Source organism: Ailuropoda melanoleuca, chromosome 9 (assembly GCF_002007445.2).
Source record: "Ailuropoda melanoleuca isolate Jingjing chromosome 9, ASM200744v2, whole genome shotgun sequence".
Classification (NCBI taxonomy): Eukaryota; Metazoa; Chordata; class Mammalia; order Carnivora; family Ursidae; genus Ailuropoda; species Ailuropoda melanoleuca.
The window spans coordinates 62,398,493-62,422,260 of NC_048226.1; the positions used below are offsets into that span (position 1 = coordinate 62,398,493).

General features: G+C 38.7%; 2 protein-coding genes across 7 annotated transcripts in view; one reads left to right on the forward strand and one right to left on the reverse strand.

The window, feature by feature from the left end:
• CIBAR1 (CBY1 interacting BAR domain containing 1) overlaps positions 1–1,975 on the forward strand; it is a 26,482-nt gene extending 24,507 nt beyond the window's left edge. For both annotated transcript variants that reach the window (XM_034668301.1, XM_034668302.1), the window contains one exon: positions 910–1,975. In XM_034668301.1, the coding sequence (XP_034524192.1) occupies positions 910–999 (90 nt within the window). In that variant the 3' untranslated portion in view covers positions 1,000–1,975. The remainder of the gene's footprint in view (positions 1–909) is intronic.
• The window catches only part of RBM12B (RNA binding motif protein 12B), a 22,019-nt gene extending 9,790 nt beyond the window's left edge, over positions 1–12,229 (reverse strand). Inside the window, exons 1-3 of one of the 5 annotated variants that reach the window (XM_002916604.4) lie at positions 11,708–11,916; positions 8,393–8,440; positions 4,137–7,817 (exon numbers count right to left, since the gene is read on the reverse strand). In XM_002916604.4, coding sequence (XP_002916650.2) covers positions 4,757–7,789 — 3,033 coding nt within the window. In that variant the 5' untranslated portion in view covers positions 7,790–7,817; positions 8,393–8,440; positions 11,708–11,916 and the 3' untranslated portion in view covers positions 4,137–4,756. The other 4 variants (XM_034668300.1, XM_011221537.3, XM_019796855.2 and 1 more) reach the window with 4 other exon arrangements.
• Positions 12,230–23,768: the final 11,539 nt, after the last annotated feature.

A 23,768-nucleotide genomic window follows, 5' to 3' on the forward strand; every position in this document is an offset into this window, starting at 1 on the left:
CATTTGGTTCTCCTCTAAGCATTTATTTACTTCATTATATGTATGCCTCACTCCCGCAACAAACTTAATTTTTATTATTCCAGCATAAAGTGCCTTACACGTAAGTCCCATAGATCTAGTATCACAGTACAAAGTTTGTTTCTATTTTGAGCTAATAATGTTACCAAAATTAGCTAACATCTGTGTAGTACTTTAAAATTACATCATTCTAGGTTTCTTGACCTCCACATTGACTGTGAGCCAGGTAATCCGGCAAGGGAATGGGAAGTGACATCCTGTGCATTCGAAACATGTTCAGCAGCATCACTGGCTTCTACCCACAAGATGCCAGTCACACAAACACCCCTCCCCAGATGTGACAACAATGTCTCCAGACATTACCAGATGGCCCTCAGAAAGGGCAAGACGACCCAAGTGGCAATGGTCAGGACTTAAAGCCAAGGATTGAATTTAGATTCTCAACTCATTCCATTTAAATCACAGTATTAAATTTTAGTATTTCAGCTGCCTACTTGAAATATTCTTGGGAGTTTTTGCTATCCCTTTGATGATTCCACTGAAATGCCTATTTTTGTGACCCAAGAACTACTTAACCTAAAATATATTTGACATAATATCCTGAATCTGTATTTTCCTCTGAAGTATTTTGTTATTGAAGTGCTGGTATCCAACTGGAATGAAATGATTAATTTCATATTTTTGCTCAAAAATAACATGATAAATGAATGAAAAAACTCTTTTCAGCCTTAGAATACAATAATTCATAGGGAAGTTTCATTATTAAAAATTATCATCTTCCTGAAATAAATGTTCTATGTGCTCTTCTCTATAAGGGCATATTAAAAAGATACCAAGCATGTAAAAATATTTTAAGTTACTATTTTTTTTTAATGTGTTAACTTTTAACAGGTACCCTCCTGTCGACTAAGAAAGGATCAACAGGCAGAAGATGATAATGAAGAGGATGAAGACTTAGATGCTACAGAAGAAGAAAATTAATTTTCTTAAGTAAACCTTTCAGTTTTCATCTTAAGTGACTTGGAATCCAGAATTACTACACTGTAAAACTTTATACTGGCTTCATACACATTAAACCTCAAAATGAAATCCTACTGAAAATGAAAATTAAAGGAAATTTGTGCTGACCAAAAATGAAGGTTTTAAAAAATATTACACACCAGTCATTTCAACATCCTATCCAACAGTATGTGATTTTTATATAGATTACATTTAAAAAAAATTATTTCAAAAGTATTTCATATAAATGCACTATACATAGTTGGGGTCACAATAAGTAGATGACAGAAAACAAGAGATCTAACAATTTGACTTGCTTCTTTTGCTTTCATTGCCAAAAAGGTCTTTAGTCATTCTGATTAAATACAAATTCTATTCCATAAAGCCTTAATAAAGACAAGGGTTTTTTTTCCCCTTTCCTTTTTTTCACTTTTACTACAACCTTAAGTTTCATTGTTTGGTACTTTACTTTTCAGCAAGTGTTATTACTTCTGATTAAATGTAATGGGACACTAGGGTATCAGTGTCTTAAATTTTAGATTAAAATTTACCATAAATTTTAGATTCAAAAAGAAAGCTACATTCAGCCTGATTCTGGTTTTAAAATGAAAATGCTATCGTACTGAAGAATTACACAAAACTACAACTTCTGGAAAGCTGTAATTTGGTGGAATGTTGCCTAAGAAAACATCATGGAAAACCAAAAATCATTAAAAGTATAAAAATTTTACCAAACCACCATCAAATTAATGAAAGAGGATATAGTTACTTTTGTTCCTGAAAACAATCAATTTAATCAGAGCCTTTCAGTATGTCTAACACTTTTCTTTGGATGGGGATTGTACTTTTGATATTTCATGGATACCAGTCAGGCATATAAAAATTATGACATTTATAAAATCATCTGAGATAACAACAAAAAAACAATTATTCATAACAGACAAATAAAGACTTTATAGAAAGCTTTTTGACTTCGTTATTCATGGTTCTGTTCTTAACAAAACACTGCTTTCCTGAGAATAGTCCTAAGTGGTAAAATTACTTCAGTACTTTTTAAACAAAACATTCGAAATGTTTTAAAACCCTAAATGAATTAAGACACTGAAGGTATTGCATTTTTATTTTTTTGGTACTTAACTGTGGTGTTGTAGCTGGGAGGGAAAAAAAAACAACAGAGTTATAGTATTTCTCTTGTTTATAATAGTAACTCACTTCTCTTAAGCATTAGTTGCCCTATCTATAAAGTTAAAACACTGCCTGATATATAAAGCAGTCAGCAAATAGTTCTGATATAAAATGAATGCTCTGCCTACTTCAAAGAAAATTCTAGGATGCCTGGGAGGCCCAGTGGGTTAAGCGTCTGCCTTCGGCTCAGGTCATGATCCCAGGGGCCTGGGATCAAGTCCCATGTCGGGCTCCCTGCTCAGCACGGAGTCTGCTTCTCCCTCTCCCTCTCTCCCCTTCCTCCCTGCTTGTGCTCTCTCTCATATAAATAAAATCTTTAAAAAAAAAAAAACAAAAACAGAAAACAAAAAAAAACTAGGCAAGTAACAAAGCCAGAACTAGACTCGAGTTTTCTCACTCAGGCTTCTAAGGGGACCACTAGACCTATTATGTTCCCATTTTGAGAAAAAGTTCTACATTATGTGGCATTTCACTTTTAGGCTTCACCTTAGCTCTTATTGATATGCATTTGAGAACTGTTTTAAAGTCTTCCGTACATTCCTCAAGAAGACAGACCAAATGAACCATCTATATAATCTTTTAACATTCAAAAATATCTTTTCTTCCTATTTTGTTCATCGTTTGGTTATTAATTTATCATTCTCCTTAGCTATTTATCAGCTTACTAGTTTAAAGAGCCATACTGATGTGCTTTTTTAAACCAAACTACCAGTTTATTCTACTAGCAATTATAGTCACTATAAACACACAGAAAGAGTTGGTTTCTCTTAGACTTCTTAAATCACTGAAGATTCATCTAAAATGGTAGTAAATGGCTAAATACTGACAAAATATTCTACTTCCGCAATATCCTATTATTAAATGACTAAACTACCACATATATATTTAAATTTTATTCTTATTTGTTCAATACAGGAAACCTGGATCACAAAATTGAGAAAAATTAACCTGGTTTTATGTAAATGAAAAGGTCAACCAAAGTCAAATCATATTCGATAAGTAATTTTTAATTAGAAGTCAATTTGTAATGTTATTATCCAAGAGAATCCCTGGATATATAAAAACTTTAATTTGTTTTTTATGAACGATGAGCATACTAATTTTGTTTTTAATGCTATTTTTAAAGCAGCAATGTGTAAAGAAAATATCAGCTTACTCTTCAAAATATTTTTAGCATGATCTTACTAAAATTAGAAGTACCACTTAAAGTTAGTAGTCAAAAGTGTTAAAGAGCATGAACAGGAGTCAGTGGTCTGTCTGCGTTGAAACTGGCTCCATGACTTACTAGCTATAACTTTAAGCAAAGTTACTTAACCTCTAAACTTCATTATCTCACTTGCTGAAATAGACATAAGTTAATATATTCCATACTTCTTTGGGAGTATTTAAATTGAGATTATGCATGTAAAACACTTTTAATGCCTAGCACACAGTAAGTGCCCAGTAAATGTTAGCCATTAATATTATTATGGGTATAAAAAAAAAATAAATCCAGTGTTTACAAAATGCCCACACTAAGTATCAAAGAAGTCAAAATTCAATCTCATAAAAGTCTGATTATATTTAGTTATTGAATATTTGGATACAAAGTCTTGAAATTTAAAAATGAGAAGCTAATAAAAACCACAACTTAAATGAATCATTGCTAAATTCTTCTTAAAAACAAACTATATCCATTTATCAGATTCTTCCCAGCAGAAGCCTGAATGTCCTTTGTAGCTATAGTTACTTTTTGTCTTTAAGTATTTTGAGTTAATCTTATCAGTTTGGTTGATGAAATGTGAAGGAAACCATAGAACTACACGTGGCATTCTATGCTATTATTATAGGATGTTTGGTCCATCCTATCATAAATACTAAGGTAGCTGTTGAAAACTTCACAGAAGAAGCTGTAATTCTTTTTTTTCTTTATATACAAATACAAGTAAAGTTAATTAGTTGGTCTATTCAGTTGCAATTTATTTTTATAAAACTTTGCAAAGTTATGAACATGGAAACTTCAAGAATCTCCTAAGCTTTTTACATAAGTAAACTTCAAATTCACAGTCTGTCCATTTTGAACTATTTATAATTAACGGGAGGCTTAACACAGTAATATCTCAGACAAAGAAGAGGGCATTAATTCTGCAGGCAGTTAGCAATAAAAATGCTAAACCTGAACAATCAGTCACTGACTATTTCCTTACAGTATAAGATGTAGACTACAGACTGGAAACAAAAGTGAATATAAAATTTATCTTCCCCAAATACAGCTCTATTATACAAGCCTTGAGGTTTACCCATGACATCAACAAAAATGAATGCACTCGGAATTTTCTCCCCCACTGTCCAAAAAAAAAAAAAGGCATATATAATTTTAAATTAGAAAAAGTGAATGGCAATTTGCAAGCAAAAGAAAACCAGATTCACATTCTAACATTTACATTTGTTCTATTCACAAGTCAAAATTAAAATGTTTCTTTTCAATAGATCATTAAAAATAAACACTTTAAAAAAACAAATGCATTTTACTGCATCAATACTGTGGGGAGGTAACTGAATTTAGATATGCTCTCTAGAGCAACATTAACTTAACTTTGCGAGGGCCAACTGGCCTATCATTTAGATCTTTAATAGCAGCCATAGCTTCATTATAGTTTATCATAGCAACAATGGCTTCCCCTGTAGGCAATCCTTGCTCATTATACTGTATTGAAACTGAATCAGGTATGACTCTATAACCATGGAAAAAGTCTAGAATTTCATTAACATTAGCTTTAAATGGAAGATTCATTATCTTAATAGGTGTTACTCTACCTGAACTACAATTTAATTTTGGATCAGGCATAAATCTCCCCTCAGGAAAATTTCCCATACTGCGCTTTCCAAAATCAAACTTGCCACCTTCTGGGCGACCAAAATTCACAAAAGGGCGATGACTTCTGAAGTCATCAGGTGGGTTCCTAAACTCCTCACCAGGAGGTCTAAAACTGTCAGGAAGTCTAGGGTCCTCCTCTGGAGGTTCCCTGAGGTCTTCCTCCGGGAGCCTCCTGAAGTCCTCATCAGAAGGGCATCTAAAATCTTCCTCCTGGGGGCTCCTGAAGTCCTCGTCAGGAGGATGCCGAAAGTCTTCATCAGGGGGGCCTCCGAAGTCTTCATCCGGTGGGTGCCTGAAATCTTCCTCTCGGGGGCGCCTGAAATGTTCCTGGGGTGGCCGCCGGAAATGCTCCTGGGGCGGCCGGCGGAAATGCTCCTGGGGCGGCCGGCGGAAGTGCTCCTGAGGGGCTCGCCTGAAGTGCTCCGGGGGCGGCCGCCTGAAATGCTCCGGGGGTGGCCTCCTGAGGTGCTCCGGGGGCGGCCGCCTGAAGTGTTCCGGGGGTGGTCGCCTGAAATCCTCCTCAGGAGAACGCCTGAAATCCTCTTCAGGAGAACGCCTAAAATCCTCCTCGGGAGGTCGCCTGAAGTCTTCCTCAAGCGGTCGCCTGAAATCCTCCCCAGGGGGCCGCCTGAAATCCTCCTCTGGGGGCCGCCTGAAGTCCTCCTCGGGTGGTCGCCTGAAGTCCTCCTCAGGTGGTCGCCTCCATTCCCCTTGGGGAAGCCGCCTGAAGTCATCCTCAGGAGGCCGCCTCCAATCCTCCTCAGGTGGCCGTCTAAAGTCTCCCTCCGGGGGCCTCCTCCAGTCCTCCTCGGGGAGCCGCCTCCAGTCCTCCTCGGGGGGTCGCCTGAAGTCCTCCTTGGGAGGCCGTCTGAAATCCTCCTCGGATGGCCGCCTCCAGTCCTCCTCTCTAGGGTACCTGAAGTCCTCCTCCCGAGGGTACCTGAAGTCCTCCTCCCAAGGGTGCCTGAAATCCTCCTCAAGAGCTCGCCTGAAGTGTTCCTCCCGAGGGCGCCTGAAGTCTTCTGGGGAGCGCCTGAAGTCCTCTGGGGAATGCCTAAAGTCTTCTGGAAGGCTCCTATCAAGCTGTCGGAAATCCGCCTGGGTTTCCCTGAAACTGTCCAGTTGCCTCAAGTCCTCTTGCTGATGCCTAAAGTTTTCAGATGGGCCAACTGAGTATATTGGTGGATCACCTAAGTCAAACGAATGGGAATGGTCATCTCTACCACATGACTGTGAATGGTCTTGCATTCTCTCAGTGGGCATCAGGGAAAAATTTACACCAAACTCCCGCATTTGTGCCTCAGATATAAGTCTTAACAATACCTCTGTCCCCAAGAATCTCTGTCGGTTTAAACGTTCAGCTTTCACGGCCTGTTCTTCTGTTTTGAATTTCACCAATGCTTCTCCGAGACCAATTCCTTTGTCATCATAAAGTAAGTAAATGTCATCTTCTGCAAGAGAAAAGTCTGCAAAGAACTTTTGCACTTCAACTTTTGTAACATCAAAAGGAAAATTTCTTATATATATACACAGTTTCTGGCCAGGGTAGCCTTCTTGAGAGTATTTTTGTGAAATGTGTCCAAGCCTCTCTTTCTCTACTGACACTGGCCTTTTCTTTTCATAACATTCAATGAACTTTAGCATTTGTTTTTTAGAAACAGGATCAATATGAACTGGACGATATTGTAAAACAGTCTTATGTAACCCCAAAGCAGTGTTATAGTCTTTCAGAGTTTTGAACGTCACAAAGGCGTATCTTGTTCTTCTTTCATCTTTATATAAAAACCTAATCTGTTCATTGGTCAGATCAGTATCTCTAAAGAAATTTCTTAAATCTCTCTTGTTAATACTCAGGGACAGATTTTTTAAGTGAACATAAAATCCAAGAGGAGAACGAGAACGTGTTCTTCTGGGAGATTTTGAATGAGATCGTTTTCGAAAATGTCGATCATTAATTCCTCTTGGTGGAGAATGTTCTTCAGTTCTCATAGGAATGTCAACCTCCTTAACTGCATTACCACCAAACTCAATCCACTGTTGTTCTGAACCTTGCATTACTTCTATGAATCTTGAACCCATAAAACTTCTATGACATTTAAGACCTCCTGATGCATCAATACATGAAGCAAATTTTACTATGGCATCACCATTATTTCGGCCATCATGATGTTTCAAGAAAATTACGCCATCCACACACAAACCAGAGAAAAAGACACGTACATCATCTTCATTTACTAAGTAAGGCAAACCTCGCAGAAACAAGTAAGGATTCTCTGCCTTCAATGGCCGTGTCTTTCTTGGCCTTAAATCACCATGTCCTGTACCATTAGTATGAAACCCAGCATCTTGATTAATTGGAGAGCCATATCCAGAATTACTTGTTTCTTCTTTAACAGCCTCAACAAAGTTAGACAAGCTGCCAGCCCCTGACGCCCCAGATCCTGGTCGCTCTCTTCCTATGCGATCAGTTCTTTTCATTTCTATAGTCTTCTGCATTTCTGCCTTACTACTAAGAAAGAGCTCTACAGATGAATCCTTGATAAACCCTCCTGAACGACTTATGGCACGTCTTGCATCTTCATCTGTTGCAAAAATAATAAAAGCCTCCCCAATTTCCCCTCCAATTATATGCACTCCTCCATCAGGAATAGTCAATCCCGTGAAGAAGTGACGAATATCCACAGGCCCCGCAATAAAAGGAAGCCCCAGTAAACGGATGACTACAGCCATGCTGAGCTCAAACCACAGCAATAATGACCTGCAGACAGAAAGGTACACATAATAGCAAGTCTTATTTTTGAAGTACCTTATCCCAAACTAAACTTAGTAATTACGTGGTTCCTACCTTCTTCAGCATTTATAAATGAAAACAAGGTATGAGTTCACAAAAAATATTGACTGTATCTAATTTCTTAAAGAATAAACCTTCTCCCATCTATACATACAAATCAACTATTTCAAAGAAATATTTCATATCACCTATCCTATACAATATGAGCATCAAAAATATCAAATCTTCTTTGTAAGTCTGCCAAGCACTACTTCACAACAAGACCAAACTATTTTCAGACTCACTTAGAAACATATCTTCTACTGAAACATGAGAGAGAGCTTTGTGGGTTAAAGAATTTTACCAACCACGATGAGTTTTACATATATGAAAAGCCATCTATGGTCAGTATATAATTTTTGCTTATGATAATAAACTGTCTACCACCAGTGCATCACTGGCCAGAGGTACAGTACAGAAACCAGGTGTACCTACATGTCCTATTCTATTTTACATTTTTTTGTCAAGCTTCTGTGAAAAGCCTTAAGCTCTGGATATCTTACCTTTTTAAAATTTCTTGGAGACCTGTTAATTCTGTAAAAGCAACTTAACTGTGGAAAGAAAATGAAATATAATTAATCCGCGGACCCCGTAACTGATCTTAACGCCAGATTAGGATATTCACTTCAGAAGTACCTACTAAAAGTGAAGAAATATAAGGAACCACAACTATGGGCATTACAAAACGGTCTTCTCTGTTCCAAGGGGAAATTAATCATTCTTCAGCAAAAACAAGTACAAATTCCAAGTTCCAAGCAGACATCTGCAAATTATTTTAAAACAAAAAAAAAAACTTCTGGAAATTAAACGGCTCCTTGATTGGAAGTGGCATGAGGAAAAGGGTGATAGAAATGTTATACATTTTGATTAGAGTGTTGGTTATATGGGTGCATAAACTTATGAAGACTAAACGAATACTATCCTTAAGGTCTGTGCATTGCACTGTATATAAATTTTACATCCACTTAAAAAAAAAAGACAGCTGTTCTACAAAATGACTATTTAAAAACACCAAAAATTCCCCAAAAGCCTATCACTTCCACTCATGAAAAGACCAAACACCTAGCTCATTAAGTCCAACTCTCTTGCAATTTTCCTCCCTTTTAAAATATAAGACCAAATCAAACTAATAAGGCAACGATTCAAAATGATACAATAAATGAACAAGACTCTAATGTTTTGAATTCAAAGACCAATTTTTAAAAGCAGTAAATCCAAACCAATGGCTACCCCTTTGGATACAACTTTAAGTTCTACACATACAAATCACATTTCCAAACGTGGCACCAAGTTTCCTGATTCTAATATAATTAAGGCAAGTACTAAAATACCACTAAAATTGGAGTGCTTGATTTCAGCTTGATTTCAACTCAGGTCATGATCTCAGGTTCATGAGATCAAGCCCCTCTTTGGGCTCCATGCTCGCACAGTTTGCTTGGATTCTCTCTCCCTCTGCCTCTTCCCACTGCATGCACGTGCACTCTCTCTCTCTCAAAATCTTTTAAAAAATAAAATAAAATGCCTCTAAAATCACAATCTCTAATACTCATTTTAAACTCCTAAAACAATTACTATTAAAGTTCATCTTAAGCCAAATAGAAAATGTTCAAATACAGAATCTTATTATGCTAACAACTTTATTCCATTTCAAACTGTCCTGCATGAAGAAAACCCAACGACAATGTAGAAAATAGAATAAAAGCACATTTATTTAAAATGTTTAGCAATTATCAGTATTAACTGAAAAATCTTAATATTTCCTTAAGGAATTTTATATCTAATATTTTCAGAGATACCCAAAGTAACAATATTTAATGTAGTTTTACTGAGTAAGTTTTTAAGAGGTTTGAAGTTAATAATTATAAATTTATGTTTTTAATGTGCCAATAAACACTGCTTTAATTCAATATTTACACTTAAGTACCACTCTTCCACAAAGTGTGGTCTAAAGACATAATTCTTTGAGGTTTGCAAGGTTTATTTTGCTTTGAAAATGGTCCACTGATTAAACTTTTTAAACTACATACTAAACTAATAAAGATATCAAGAAATTACTTGGCATATTCTACATCTGAATTATCAATGCCAAATTGATGCTGAAATATTAATAGTGACATTTATTATTAAAATATTTACATGGTACATGTGTGGGGACAGGGGTATACGGGAAAACTCTGTATCTTCTGCTCCATATTGCTGTAAACCTAAAAAACTCTCTTAAAAAAAATCCGCACAGTACCAAAAATAAAAAGTGAGTACAAGTCTGATTCCTTCAACAAACCAATATCCACACCAACATTGAAAAAACTATAAATGGCTTCTGGAATAGTCCCCACTAAAGTTGCAAGATTCCTTCCTATGCAAACTGACTTAGCTCCTTTACTTTCAAAATATTTTAGAAAGTAAGATACACGCCATTTTGTCTTTCCTAACTCTTAACTTTTCTGCCCTTTAGATGGTAGGGAAATGTACCACTTTTATCTCTCAACAATGACACACCTAGGAGACCACCTGTACGAGACCAGTTCCCAAAATGAGCACTTTTCCTGTGGTTCCCATGTTATTTCCTTAAGCAAACTCCCCAGAAATTCTACTCTTAGAACATTACACAAAAATCGAAATACACAAAATACCCTAAAGTACACTGCACTTAAATTTTTTCTACTTATGAATGCAACACAAGTATTTTTGTGTCTGTGTTGATTTAAAGAGTGTGATCTGTTAGAACTTCTAACCTATGAAAAGATGGAAGTGAGTCCTTAAAAGCTCCTTTAAGGGCAAGTCACTGAAATTAGTAAGTTCGTTTTAAATAATTTTGCTGATTTTACCGAGGATTCATCCCACTTGATTACCATTATCACTAAACAATACGCAGTGTGCATCTTCTAATCAAGCCCAATAGGGAAACGAGATTAAATTTAAATAGGTATTATCTCAGTTCTATCTGATTTTAAGTCATTTTCCAGAAATGGAAGGGGAAAGAAAATGACTATTCCTTAAAACCCAGTTATGACGAAATTCTAAATGCAGGAGTTTCCTCTGCAGAAAATAATCTAGCCCAGTCCACAATTATTCTTTATGAAGATAGGCCTTTTATCCTTTTATAATGTAGATGGTTAAAATAAAAACCAAAGGCATGACGACACAGACCCATAGTCCTTAACAGGAACTGTAAATGAAGACGAATCCACACGGCACAGGATTTCCCATAACATCCATCATCCTCAAATGGGGATCATCCGAAGGCATTGCTTCTATAGCCCAAAGCCTTTGTCCATACTCCCAGGGGTCAGAGCTTCCTTCTTTCGCGCCAGGCCAAAGTTGCTACGTGGGATCCGATGCTGTCGCCAGACCTTCAGCCAAAATCAGCCTTCAAATTAACCTGGACCGCCCAACCTCCGTGCCTTTCCGTTACGCCGTCCCAAGGGCAAACATTCCACCCTAACTCGCCACGGGGTGAACTGCCCCATACCTAACTCAAACACTTTGGCCACTCTCATGCCTAACGAGCCGGGCCTTCAACGCTTTTCTGCCACCACTGACTACGATGACATAGCAAAGGAAAAAAAATACCTATGAAATCCTTCGAGATCTTCACTCTTAAGAAAACTGGAGAGCGCACACACAAAACCACATGGAGGCTGACGGGAGAGTCGGTGTTTAGCAAGGAATGAGGGTGCCCTAACGGCAGAAGCTACGCTAGCTCCTGGCGCGGCTGCCGGCCCCGCCTTTCCCTGTTCTTCCGTCCCCATCGCCAACCCCACCCCACCCCCGACGCCCCAAGGGTAACTGCTTCGCACTTGGCAATAAACACACACCACTGCTGCCGAGTCGGACACACAAGGCCGGGGGCGGGGGGCACTCCTCGTCGCAGCAGCCTGCCCAGTACAGGTGGAGCCCTCAGTGAGCCTAGAAGAAGATGGCGCCCACTCTCCCCTCCGCTCCGGACAAACGGACGTACAGTTTGTCTGCCCATGCGCTCTCCAGGCGTAACCCACCACCCCGGCGCCCCGGCCACGTTTGCGCAGGCGTCTTGACGCTCACCCGCTTCCCGTTGTCAGGGGAAGAGAGGCGTTGCCCGCGAGTGCACCATCCCGCCCTGGGTTTGCTGAGCTTCTGCGCATGTTCAAATTCCAGCCAATCCGGGAGCCTCCGCCAAAGAGAGGAGAGATTCCTAGACAAAGTTCGGGGCCAATTCGTTGTAATGAGAAGCTTCAATAAATAATTGCTGAGGTACGTTGGACAAACGTTCGAGATTTCCAGGAGTTAAGGAAGGAGATGCAAAAACAGAGAAAAGCCGACGATTTCCTTCTCTCTTCACCTCTGCGGTTATTGTGTAATGTAAGCATCTTCTGAAAGGCTCTTCAAAAAATCTAAAAGGACACAAAAATGTTAGTTTTACTGCCTTAGATGTTCAGCAGGTACGATGCTAACACACAGGGGGCTTAATAAATGCATGCCTATAGATACTAATAATTTTGTGAAGCAATTTTTTACGTTTGTTGTTTCTATTTTCTAATTTTTTGAAACATGAGAGCAGATGACCAAACTTGAAAAAATGGTAAGTGAAAAGCACAATTAGAGAACAGGGATGCTCTGTGATGCCGGCCACGTAATAGGTGGTGTGGATATTGGTTTGTGCAGCTTGTGCAGCCCACCAATTTTATAACTACATGATGTATTTGTGAGTGGAGTCAAAGCTCACTAAGAAAGCAGAAACTATATCTTTAAAACACTGTTGGAGATGAAAAAAATGAGTCTTCAATCTCTCTGATAGGATTATGAGAAAGAAGAGATAGTCTAACAAGTGAATAAAAGGTGGTTCATGGAATGAGAGCCACCATTTTCTCATTTGAGCAAATTATTTAGCCTCGCCATGCCTCAGTTTCCTCATCTGTAAAATGGGGATAATAGCCTCTACCCCATGGGGTTGCCATAAATATTAAATGAGTTAATATATGTAAAACCCGAGACTAGGCAAGTATTAGTGGCTTGTTTCAAATGTCAAGGTGATCCATATACAAGCAAAGGATAGCACTTTGGAAAGCTAGGCTCACTGAGTAGATAGCATTTGTCCTGATTATTTCCCATAGCCCAGGGTTTGGTCCTAGGGGAACCTGGCCTCAAAAGTTAAAATTTATGGAGGGCTTACTATGTGGCAAGCCCTGTGCATTATCTCATTGTATTCTTAAAACCACTTTCAGAAGTAGGTACTATTATTTTTCCTGTTTTACAGATAAGGGAAACTGGAGCATAAAGGATTGCACAGCTTGCTCAAAGCTACAGAGATAGTGCAAGGTAAAGCCAAGAATTGAACCCTGGTCATTTGCCCCCACAGGCCACAGGGGGAGGATTCTGTCCTTTGAGGCAGACTCCCTTTAAACAAGCACACAGAACCAACACTCCAGAATGTCAATATTGTCAATATTAATTCACAAGAAAAAACACTGGTAAAGTGGACCTGAGAGCAACTCTGGCTGACCAGCACTTTTCCTGGCCTGTATATGCTCTCCATATGAAGTTAAATGCTCAGAGGGTTGTTTGCTAAACATGGAAATGGAATGAGGAGGTACCTAATCTCAAAAAGTGGTTCTCAGTTAAACGGTACTTGGAAGCATTCTCACCTGTGTTAACAAAAATAATAGCTATCATTTATTGAGCGCTTACTATAAAGCTAATCTGAACAAGTATGCTAGGTCAGACTCCCTCTTTTGGACAAGCTTAGGTATTGTCAGCCTCTTTTACTCTTTGGGGATGACTATTCCCTTCTACGCACACAGATTTTTCTCCACAAACAGGACACTATAGTGAATGCCTGTCTTTTCTAGTCTACCTTCTGCCTTTCTCAGATAATACCATTACAGTCAAAACCAGAAAATTCCAGTTGAGGTATTGGGTTTAATTACATGGCATTCTGGTTATTGGATAGTTTCTTGAATCTTTAGTATGTCAACATGGAAACCTAATCATTTTAGAGAACAGAAAGGAAAGTAAGTGTCTGGAACAACAAAACAGAAGACTATATCCTAAAATATGGTAACCACACTGAGCCATGAGCATTCCATGGCTCTGCCTGGGCATTTAGCCTCTCCAAGCTTTTTACATCTACATCACCCCCTACGCTCCTGAATGATTTTGGTATCAGTTTTTAGCTGCCCTTCCAAGCTCTTCAAGAACCACAAGAACAGCCTTTCGTCACTTGGTCTTAAAGGTTCCTTGATTTTCTCAACTCCAAGGACCTTTATTCCTCTTGCACACTTTGACTTCCGTTCAATTCAACTGGCATTTATTGAGCACAGACTGTGTGTAAAGCACCTTGTCAAGGCTCCTGAAAGACTGGGGTGAAGAACTCACAGTCCCCTTTCCTCAAGAAGCTTGTACTATAGCAGAAGAGACAGGCACATGCCATCACACACAGGAGGACACGTAGAGCATGGAGATTAAGAGTGGGCTCTTGAATCAGGCGGATCCAAGTTTAAATCCCAGCTCTGCCACTTCATGACTGTGAACAAGTTCCTTATCCTTAAACTTCTCCATTCGTAGGGTGAAGATAACAGTACCCACCATTCAGGGCCATTTTTGAGGACTAAATCATACAGTGCTTATAATTTCAAAGACAGAACGTAAGGAGAAAGCCAAAAATATAATATTTGATATGATATAAAATAATAAAATCTAGAAGACTTTGTGTTGGAGGAGGCAGTCTCCTGCATGTAGTCTTTCAGCCCCCACTCAGCTGCATAAGAATGAGCTTTGGGTCTGGAACACTTCTTTACCAAGAGTTAAAAGACCCCACACAGACTGCTCCTGGCCTATCACCTTCTGTAGGGATATCCTTCCTTGTTTTGGGCTCACTAACTACTCTTGTCTGTGTTTCAAGTATGTACATTATGTGTCACTTGGTTAACCCACTGTTATATCTGTCCCCTGAGGAGAGAGGCCAGGTTGCTTCCACTGCAGCATGAGAGGGGTGTGGCACATAGGCCATTTGCCTTGTGTCAGTGGCCAGGAGAGACCCATTGGCCATGAGGGACTGACACCACAATTGAAACTGATAGTGCTCTATCCCTTCTCTATGTAAGTAAAGTGTGGTCCATCCAGTGTTTGACTACATTTTATTTCCCTTGGTGACTCCAAAACTAAGATGCAATGGGCAGAAATGTTTGGAGTCCTCCCCTGAGACTGGTTACTGGTGCATGTAACACAAAAATTTTTTGGACACAAAAAAATTCTGTCTCTTATGACTGGCTAGAGCCTACTCCAGGCTTAACCCACATTGGTCCTCTGCCCCCTTCCCAGGGATGAAATGAGAGGAGACAGCATTGAGATCCCCTTAGAGTTTAGAAGATGATAATAAACTAGAGAATGAAGGAATGTAGCACGTTTTTTCCACTGTAACAAATGTGTATTAAATGTATTATGCACAACTCCGAGTACTAAGGAGACAATGGGGAACAAAATTGGACATGATCCTTACTTTCATAAATCTTGTCATAGAGGAGAGGACAGGAAAACTAGCAAAAGAATTATTCAACTAAATGTAAATTTACAGCAGGGACAAGAGTTATAAAAGGGAAATACATGATGCTGTGAGAGTATTTCATAGAAGGGCCTGGCCTGATTACAAAAGGCAGGAGGAGTTTCTTAAAGAAGTGGCAGATGCGCTGGAGGGAAAGGGGAGAGTTAACGAAGTAAATGGAAATTTCCAGGGAGGGGGAAGAGAGGGGTGGTCCATGCAAAGAGGTGCACAGGCTTAGCAGCATTTAGAGAACTGAAAGAAGACCAATGCAGGTAGAATGCACAGGAGTGCACAGGACAATGAAAAGATGCAGGAAGAAGTCAGACCCTGCTGGGAGTTGAGGTTCATGCTCAAGACTTTGAGCTTCCCCCTGGAAAAAAACAATTTAAGCAGAGAGGTGACATACTAGACTTGCATTTCAAAAGATTACTCCAGGTGAGGTATGGAGAATGGATTAGAAGGTGGCAAGAGTATGTGTATGAGGCCAGGTTAACAGGTTTTTTTAATTTCCAGTTTAAGGTGACAGTTTGAACACAGGTATTTACTTCCACTCCTTCCAGAAATCCTAATAAAATAATAGAAAAGGAACTTTTGAAAGAAGCAAAAACTGACGTGAATGAAGATACTAGAGTAGGAGGCAACAACGATAAAACTTTTTGAGCAGGAAACAGATGGATAGGTCTTTTGTGAATCCAGGAGGGCTGACTCCTAAATTGACAGAAAAGCTAAGAATCAATCTGATATAAATAAGTCCTAAAAGCCTTAGAAATCCTCAATATCTTCTGTTGGGGAAGGAGGCGAAAACAGTTGGTTGAACATTAATTTGTAAAGCCCTAAAGACCCTCACTTAAGACTCCTTCCTTCCAGTACCAAGAAACCTCTCTATCCCCCACTACAGCAGAAGACTGAAAGTTTATTCTCTGGAAAGAGTATGACTAGGGGACAATGGGTACAAATGAGATCAAGGGTTCTATTATATAAAAGAAGGATAGTATGTTAATGATGAAACTGAATTATGAAACTCACACCCTCTTTCCCCACTAAACTGGGGAGCCAGGCTTAAATTCTCTAGGAAGAAGATTATTTCTGGGGAATCTGATCAGCACAACAAGAGAGAAGAAAGAAAAAATACTGACATGGGTGAATGCCCAAAGAAACAGCCCAGGCAAATCACCCTGCACATTGTAGCCCAGTGAAGAAGCCCCACCTGTCCTTCCCTTGATCTTAGCCAAAAGTGATTCCCAACTGTCCTTGTAGAGCTTCCTATTAGCTTTTTAGTGTGCCCCGCTCTAATATGCATGCATTACATATATAAACATACATATACATAGATGTAATACACATAATATAATACACATAAATAACAAAGGGTCACCAGATTTATGAGTAAATGCTCTCATACAAAACATAACTTTGAAAAACAGAGATCGTGCAGACAGAAGAAAACTTTGAAACACTATCATTTAATATACTCAAAGAGATAAAATATTGCATTCATGAAAGAATACCAGGATGTTATAAATGAGATATAGTCAGAAAATAAAAAAGAGCTCTTAGAAATTGAATTAATAATAGTGGAAATGAAAAATTCAAGGGAATGTTTGAAAATTTTCCAGAAAGTAGAGCAAAACAAAATAAAATGGAAAAAATAATATAAGAAAATTAGAGAAACAGTCTAGGAGGTCCAATATCTGAAAATAGGGTATCCAGAAAGAAAGAATAGGAAAAAATGAAACATATTCAGAGGAACAATTAAAATCCAACAAGTGCTCAACACAAAAGAAGACAATGAAATTCCCCTGGGGCGCCTGGGTGGCTCAGTCTGACACTTGGTTTCAGCTCAGGTCATGATCTCACGTTTGTGAGACAGAGCCCCACACCAGATTCTGCTTGAGATCCTCCCCCTCTGCCCCCTGCCCCCAACTCATACACATGCTTTCTCTCTCGCAATTGCTCTCGCTCCCTCTCAAATAAATCCTTTAAAAAAAATACAATGAAATACCCCAAGACACATCACTGTAAAATTAAGAAAAATGAGGACAGAGGAACATCCTCAAGACTTCCAGAAGGTAAAAAACAAATTTAAACACAAAATATTAAGAATCAAAATAGCAGATTTTTCAACAGCAATGTTAGAAACCAAAAGAAAAGGAAGCAGTGCCTCCAAAGTTCTGAGGGGATATTTCCAAACTAGAACTTCATACCCAAGTAAACTATTAAGTAACTGTGAAGGAAGAATAAAGATATTTGCAGATATGCAGGTCTCAAAAATTTACATCTTATACATCTTTTATCAGGAAGCTGATGAAGTATTTACTCTATCCAAAGAAGGAAGTAAACCAAGAAAGAAGAGAATATGCAATACACATAACTTGAGATCTCTCTTGAACATCACTCCACTATCCCCTTCCAGTTTAATAGATTGCACTGTCTTTTCATTCTTGGTTTATGTCCTTTAGAGGCCACATAACAGTGCTTAAGAACACAGATGCCTGAGGCGCGCCTGGGTGGCTCCTCAGTCAGTTAAGCATCTGCCTTCAGCTCAGGTCATGATTTCAGGGTCCTAGGATCGAGCCCCATGTCAGGCTCCCTGCTCAGTGGGGAGTCTGCTTCTCCCTCTCCCTCTGCCTGCCACTCCCCCTGCTTGTTTTCTCTCTAACTCTCTCTGTCAAATAAATGGATAAAATCTAAAGAAAAAAAGTGAAATATTACCTCACACCTGTTAGACTGGTTATTATAAAAAAGGAAACAAATTTTGGTGAGGATGTAGAGAAAAGGAAACCTCTGTGTGCTGTTGGTGAGAATTTAAATTGGTATAGCCATCATGGAATCCTCTATGGAGGTTCCTCTAAAAATTAAAAAGAGAACTATTACATGATCCAGCAATTCTACTTCTGGGTATTTATCTGAAGAAGATGAAAACACTAACTCAAAAAGATATATGCACCTTCACATTCATTGTAACATTATTTATAGTAACCAAGATATGGAAATATTGGAAACAACCTAAGTCCCCAATGATGGATGAATGAATAAAGAAAATGTGATTATACATACATATATAAGAATATTATTCAATCATAAAAAAGAATACAATCTTGCCATTTGCAACAATATGGATGGACCTTGAGGCATTATGGTAAGTAAAGTCGGACAGAGAAAGACAAATACCATATGATCTCACTCATGGAATCTATCTAAAAAATGACCCAAAAAGCCCCAAACATAGATACTGAGAACAGATTGGTGGTTTTCAGACGTGGGGGGTAGAGAGTAGGTGAAATGGGTGAAGAGAGTGAAAAAGTATAAGCTATAGAATAATTAAGTCACAGCATGGTGACTATAGTTAATAAAACTGTATTGCATATTTGCAAGTTGCTAAGAGTAGATCTTAAAAGTTCGCATTACAAGAAAAAAATTTTGTGACTATATGGTGATGGATGTTAACTAGACTTACTGTTATGATCATTTCTCAATATATACAAATACTGAATCATGTTGTACACCGGAAATTAATATAATGTTATATGTCAATTATACCTAAATAAAAAAGCAAAATAATTGATAACACTGAAAAATTAAGGTTTAAAATAGGTCATTGCTGGGGCGCCTGGGTAGCACAGTCGTTAAGCGTCTGCCTTCGGCTCAGGGCGTGATCCCGGTGTTCCGGGATCAAGCCCCACATCGGGCTCCTCCGCTGGGAGCCTGCTTCTTCCTCTCCCACTCCCCCTGCTGTGTTCCCTCTCTCGCTGGCTGTCTCTCTGTCACATAAATAAAAAAATCTTTAGGGGCGCCTGGGTGGCACAGCGGTTGGGCGTCTGCCTTCAGCTCAGGGCGTGATCCCGGTGTTGTGGGATCGAGCCCCACATCAGGCTCCTCTGCTATGAGCCTGCTTCTTCCTCTCCCACTCCCCCTGCCTGTGTTCCCTCTCTCGTTGGCTGTCTCTATCTCTGTCGAATAAATAAATAAAATCTTTAAAAAAAAAAATCTTTAAAAATAATTTTTTAAATAGGTCATTGCTGTAATTCATATGGGTGAAGGTAGCATTTTAGGATGATACTGATGTAGAAGTTAAGAAAAGTAAAAGAATTCAAGGGATATTTGGGCAATTAATTCAAGAGCTATTTAGAAGATAAAAAAAATCAAGAAGTTTAGACTGAAATGGGAAGATGAAGAAAAGCATCAAAAGCGACTCTTAGATTTTTAGTCTGTATTATAGGTGGGATGATGTTGCCATTAACTGAAATATAAAACACTGGAAGAAGACAAGGTTGGAGGTGGGGGAGAGATGGAGTTCATGGGTTATTTTTGGACACCTTGAATTAAAGATGCTTCATTCCACCCAAATGGAGTTTTTGAGCAAGCAGTGGAAGTTCTATTCAGAGCTCAGAAAAGATACTTGGCTTGGATATAAATAAATACGTGAGTCATCTGCAAAAAGTGGTCAATGATGTCAAGGACATGGTTGACATCATCCACAGGGAAACCAAAGTATGTGAAGAGACAAAAGTCTAGGACTGAGCCTTCAGGGATTCTTCATATAATAGTTAGGTAAAGGAAGCTGAGCCAACAAAGGGCAAAGAGCAGGAATAACCAGAAAATTTATTCTAGAAATAACCTGGAGAAAAACTGGGAGAATGTTCCATCATGGAAGCCAAGTTCAGCATAGACCATATTGAATGTGATGTGGCAGTTCTGGTAGGAACTAGAGTAACACCAAGAGTCTGAAGATTGGGAAAGAGAGCAGGGCTTACCACACAAAGTGCCCTGACTGTAAGATCTTGATCTCACTAATTCCCCTTTCTGACCACAACCTCCATTTCCGCACTTTGCATTTTTTTCATCACATTCTTTGTAATATTTTAATTAATTAATCCCCCTCATGGGCTTACTTGCCTTTCCCTTTTCTTTATTCATGCCCAGGAAAGAATCAGGGTCCAAAGTTTGGGCTCTGGTATCAAACTACCAGAGTTAGAATCATGATGTGAGCATGACCTTAGGAAGTCCTATATTGCTTTCTAAGTCTTGGTTTTCTCATCTGTAAAGTAGAAGTGATTATAATGATCCCAATTTTGTTAAATGAGATACTGCAGTGCCTGACACATGAAAACAAGCAATTAATATCAATTATTTAAATAATTATATGGTCTCAACTCCCACAAACAGATAATTCCTATAACTTTATTTTTTTAAGATTTTATTCATTTATTTGAGAGACAGAGAGAGAGTGAGTGACAGAACGAGCAGAGAGGGGAAGGGCAGAGGGAGAAGCGACTCCCTCCCACGCAGGGAGCCCGCTGAGGGACTTGATCCCAGAACCCTGGGATCATGTCCCGAGCCAAAGGCAGACACTCAACCAACTGAGCTACCCAGGTGCCCCAATTCCTATAACTTTAATTTCTACCTTTAATTTTTTTCTGTATTCAATAAGAAGCTTTTATCTGTCCCCAGACATTTCCTATCTTCCTATACTGTCATAATCCACCTAGCCACCCAAGTCAGAAACTGAGTGACCCTTGTTTTTGTTTCTTCTCTTTTGTTTCTTTGTCCAAGTCATAACATTCTCATGATTATTCCTCCTAAACAGCTCTTCCATTCATCCTCTCCTGCCTCTCCCTTCTTCCATTGCCCTAATTTTGTTAATGTAGGTAAGACATGGCATGGTATCTATCTCACTGTAGGTGTTCAATAAGCATTTGTATACTCTTTGAACGCATCCTCTCATGGTTTTTTACACTCCATAAGCTGACATTAAACCATGTTCTCCTAGTCCCATCCACTTCTAAGGATAATTCTCTCAGATTTTAGCTGGATGATACTGGGTATATCTTTGAGACTAATAAATGCACTATTCATAGGGCTGTTAAAAAGATTGAAATAAAGCATGTAAGAGGTTTAGCATAATACATGACACAGAGAAAGCATTTGCTTTCATTTTTTTTAAAGAAACAGTGGAAATATCTTCTGGTTCAGCTCATTTTCTTCTTCCTGTCTTAAATCTGAATGTTGATATCTGGTGTAAGGGAAGCACACTGCAACTAAGAGGGAAAAGCCAAGAAAACTACAGCGATGATTGTCTGACATCATTGAATGAAGACCAGTGACCACCTATCTCTAGACTTCTCTTGTTTATTTCTGTTTAAGCCATTGTGAACTGGCTTAAACTACCTGATCTATTTACTTGCAGCAAAAATATCCCTCATGGTACAGTGCCAATTTACGCTTAACAGTTTTAGCTAACATTCTTTCTGCTATCCTTGTAAGCAGTTTATACAGATGAACCCACAGTATCTACAGTTATAGCAAACTTAACTGTGTTTTGAATCCTTTCACAACTAAGCTTTTAATTTAGCTCTTTGGAGCAGTTTTGTCAGGTGAAGTGCCCAAAGGTCTTAGACAATCATAGTTTCACTGTGGTATACAATGTCAGCATCATTTTGTTAACTAAAGGCAATAGGTTTGTCCTACATGTGGAATGCCAGAATTTTTCTCTGTCTATTCTACAAAGAAGCCACTTAATAAATTGAAAAGATAGCAGGTTGTGGAGTTGGCCAGATGGAGATAAATTCTAGTCCCACCACTTCCTAAAATGTAACTTTCTTCATCCTCAAGGTGTTGTTGTTGTTGTTGTTGTTGTTCTTCTTCTTCTTCTTCTCCTTTTTTTTTTTTGGTTAAAGGATAAAAAAAGGATACAATTCCCTCAAAGGACTGTAATGAAGAATTAAGATGAATGCTGCCAAGAACTTAGTATAGTACATGGTGTTGGACACAAGGAAAACCATCATGAAAGGGAGCTCTTTTATTGCTTTAATTACATAGTAGGCAATGAACAAATATCCCTTCCACAGAGCATATAACAGTATGCACTTAATTAAAGAAGACTAGAATTAAAAATCACCCATACAAAGCTTTTGCAGATAACCTCAATAATTCTGACCATACCCTTTCTGAGTACCCATTAACATTTGTATAGTCACATGTATTTTTTTAAATCTTATTCGTGATTTTCACTACCAACTAGGCACTGCAACAATGCATAGTTACTCAAAAACACTTTTTTGAATTCATCCTTAAGGAAGAGTTTTCAGAACATATTTCTCCTGTGTCCTGTATCATAGATATTAGTGACTGAGTGAATGCTGGGAAGGCCACATGAGAAATACTAGGCCTCTAGTATCCTAGGCCATCTAACTTAACTTAGATGCGTTTTCCATATGCATTAAGAATTGTGTGTGCGGGGGCGCCTGGGTGGCACAGCGGTTGAGCGTCTGCCTTCGGCTCAGGGCGTGATCCCGGCGTTATGGGATCGAGCCCCACATCAGGCTCCTCTGCTGTGAGCCTGCTTCTTCCTCTCCCTCTCCCCCTGCTTGTGTTCCCTCTCTCGCTGGCTGTCTCTATCTCTGTCGAATAAATAATAAAATCTTTAAAAAAAAAAAAAGAATTGTGTGTGCGTGTATGTATTTTCCTTAACAGTGACAAATCATTTTTATTACGAAAATTTTTTTTTGAGAAAGCCAAAAGTTGTTTCAAGCTATTACTGATGAATAATAAGGTGGCTAAAAATTATGCTGGGTAATTGTACTGGGAGAGTGAGGGTGTGAGAACAAAATAAAACAGTAAAAAACAAAACAAAACAGAAGTGAGATTTAAATATTAAAGCATAAAATTTTCTTTTAAGATCTATAAACTGATTCTAAAGGTAATTCTAAAATGTTTTGAAGGTAACAGCCTACAAGGGTGCTTGCTTTGAAAGGCAGCATTAATGTATGCGTAAATTTGGTTAAAAATTAGCTTCTTTATTCACAAAAGACAATCTCATTATATATGCATGATTTCCTTTATCCACAACAAGGAAACTAGAAACCCAAAGAAAAGATCTGCCAGGAAAGATCTTTTTTGAGTGTTTAAGCTAGTCTTCTAGCATTGCAGATTTCAAATCAGTGGGCTTTTTTCTACTTTTTTGACAAACGTATTTTGACAAATACATTGTTGGAATGACTCCTTTAACGCGAAAATGGCCTGATCTGAATAAATTCTGATGTAAACATGATTCAAAAGCGTAATGAAACAACTCTTAATTTGTGTGATACAATCAGATACTGTCTTTGCTGTGGTGTTCTCTTTTCCGACCCCCTAAACTGATATCACATCCCGGTAATGCGACGCGTCTCAGAGTTTGAAACATTTTAAATAGCTAGTTGCACCCACTAGCCTACAGGGTTGGCTTGCCTCCCTAACCCATCCTTTCCCAGACCAGCCAGCTTCCCGCGGCTTTGCTCACCTAGCAACCAGGCAGCGACTGCAGACACTTCCGGAACCCCAGTTGGAGTTGTCCAATCGGCTCTGCAGATTCGCCGCAG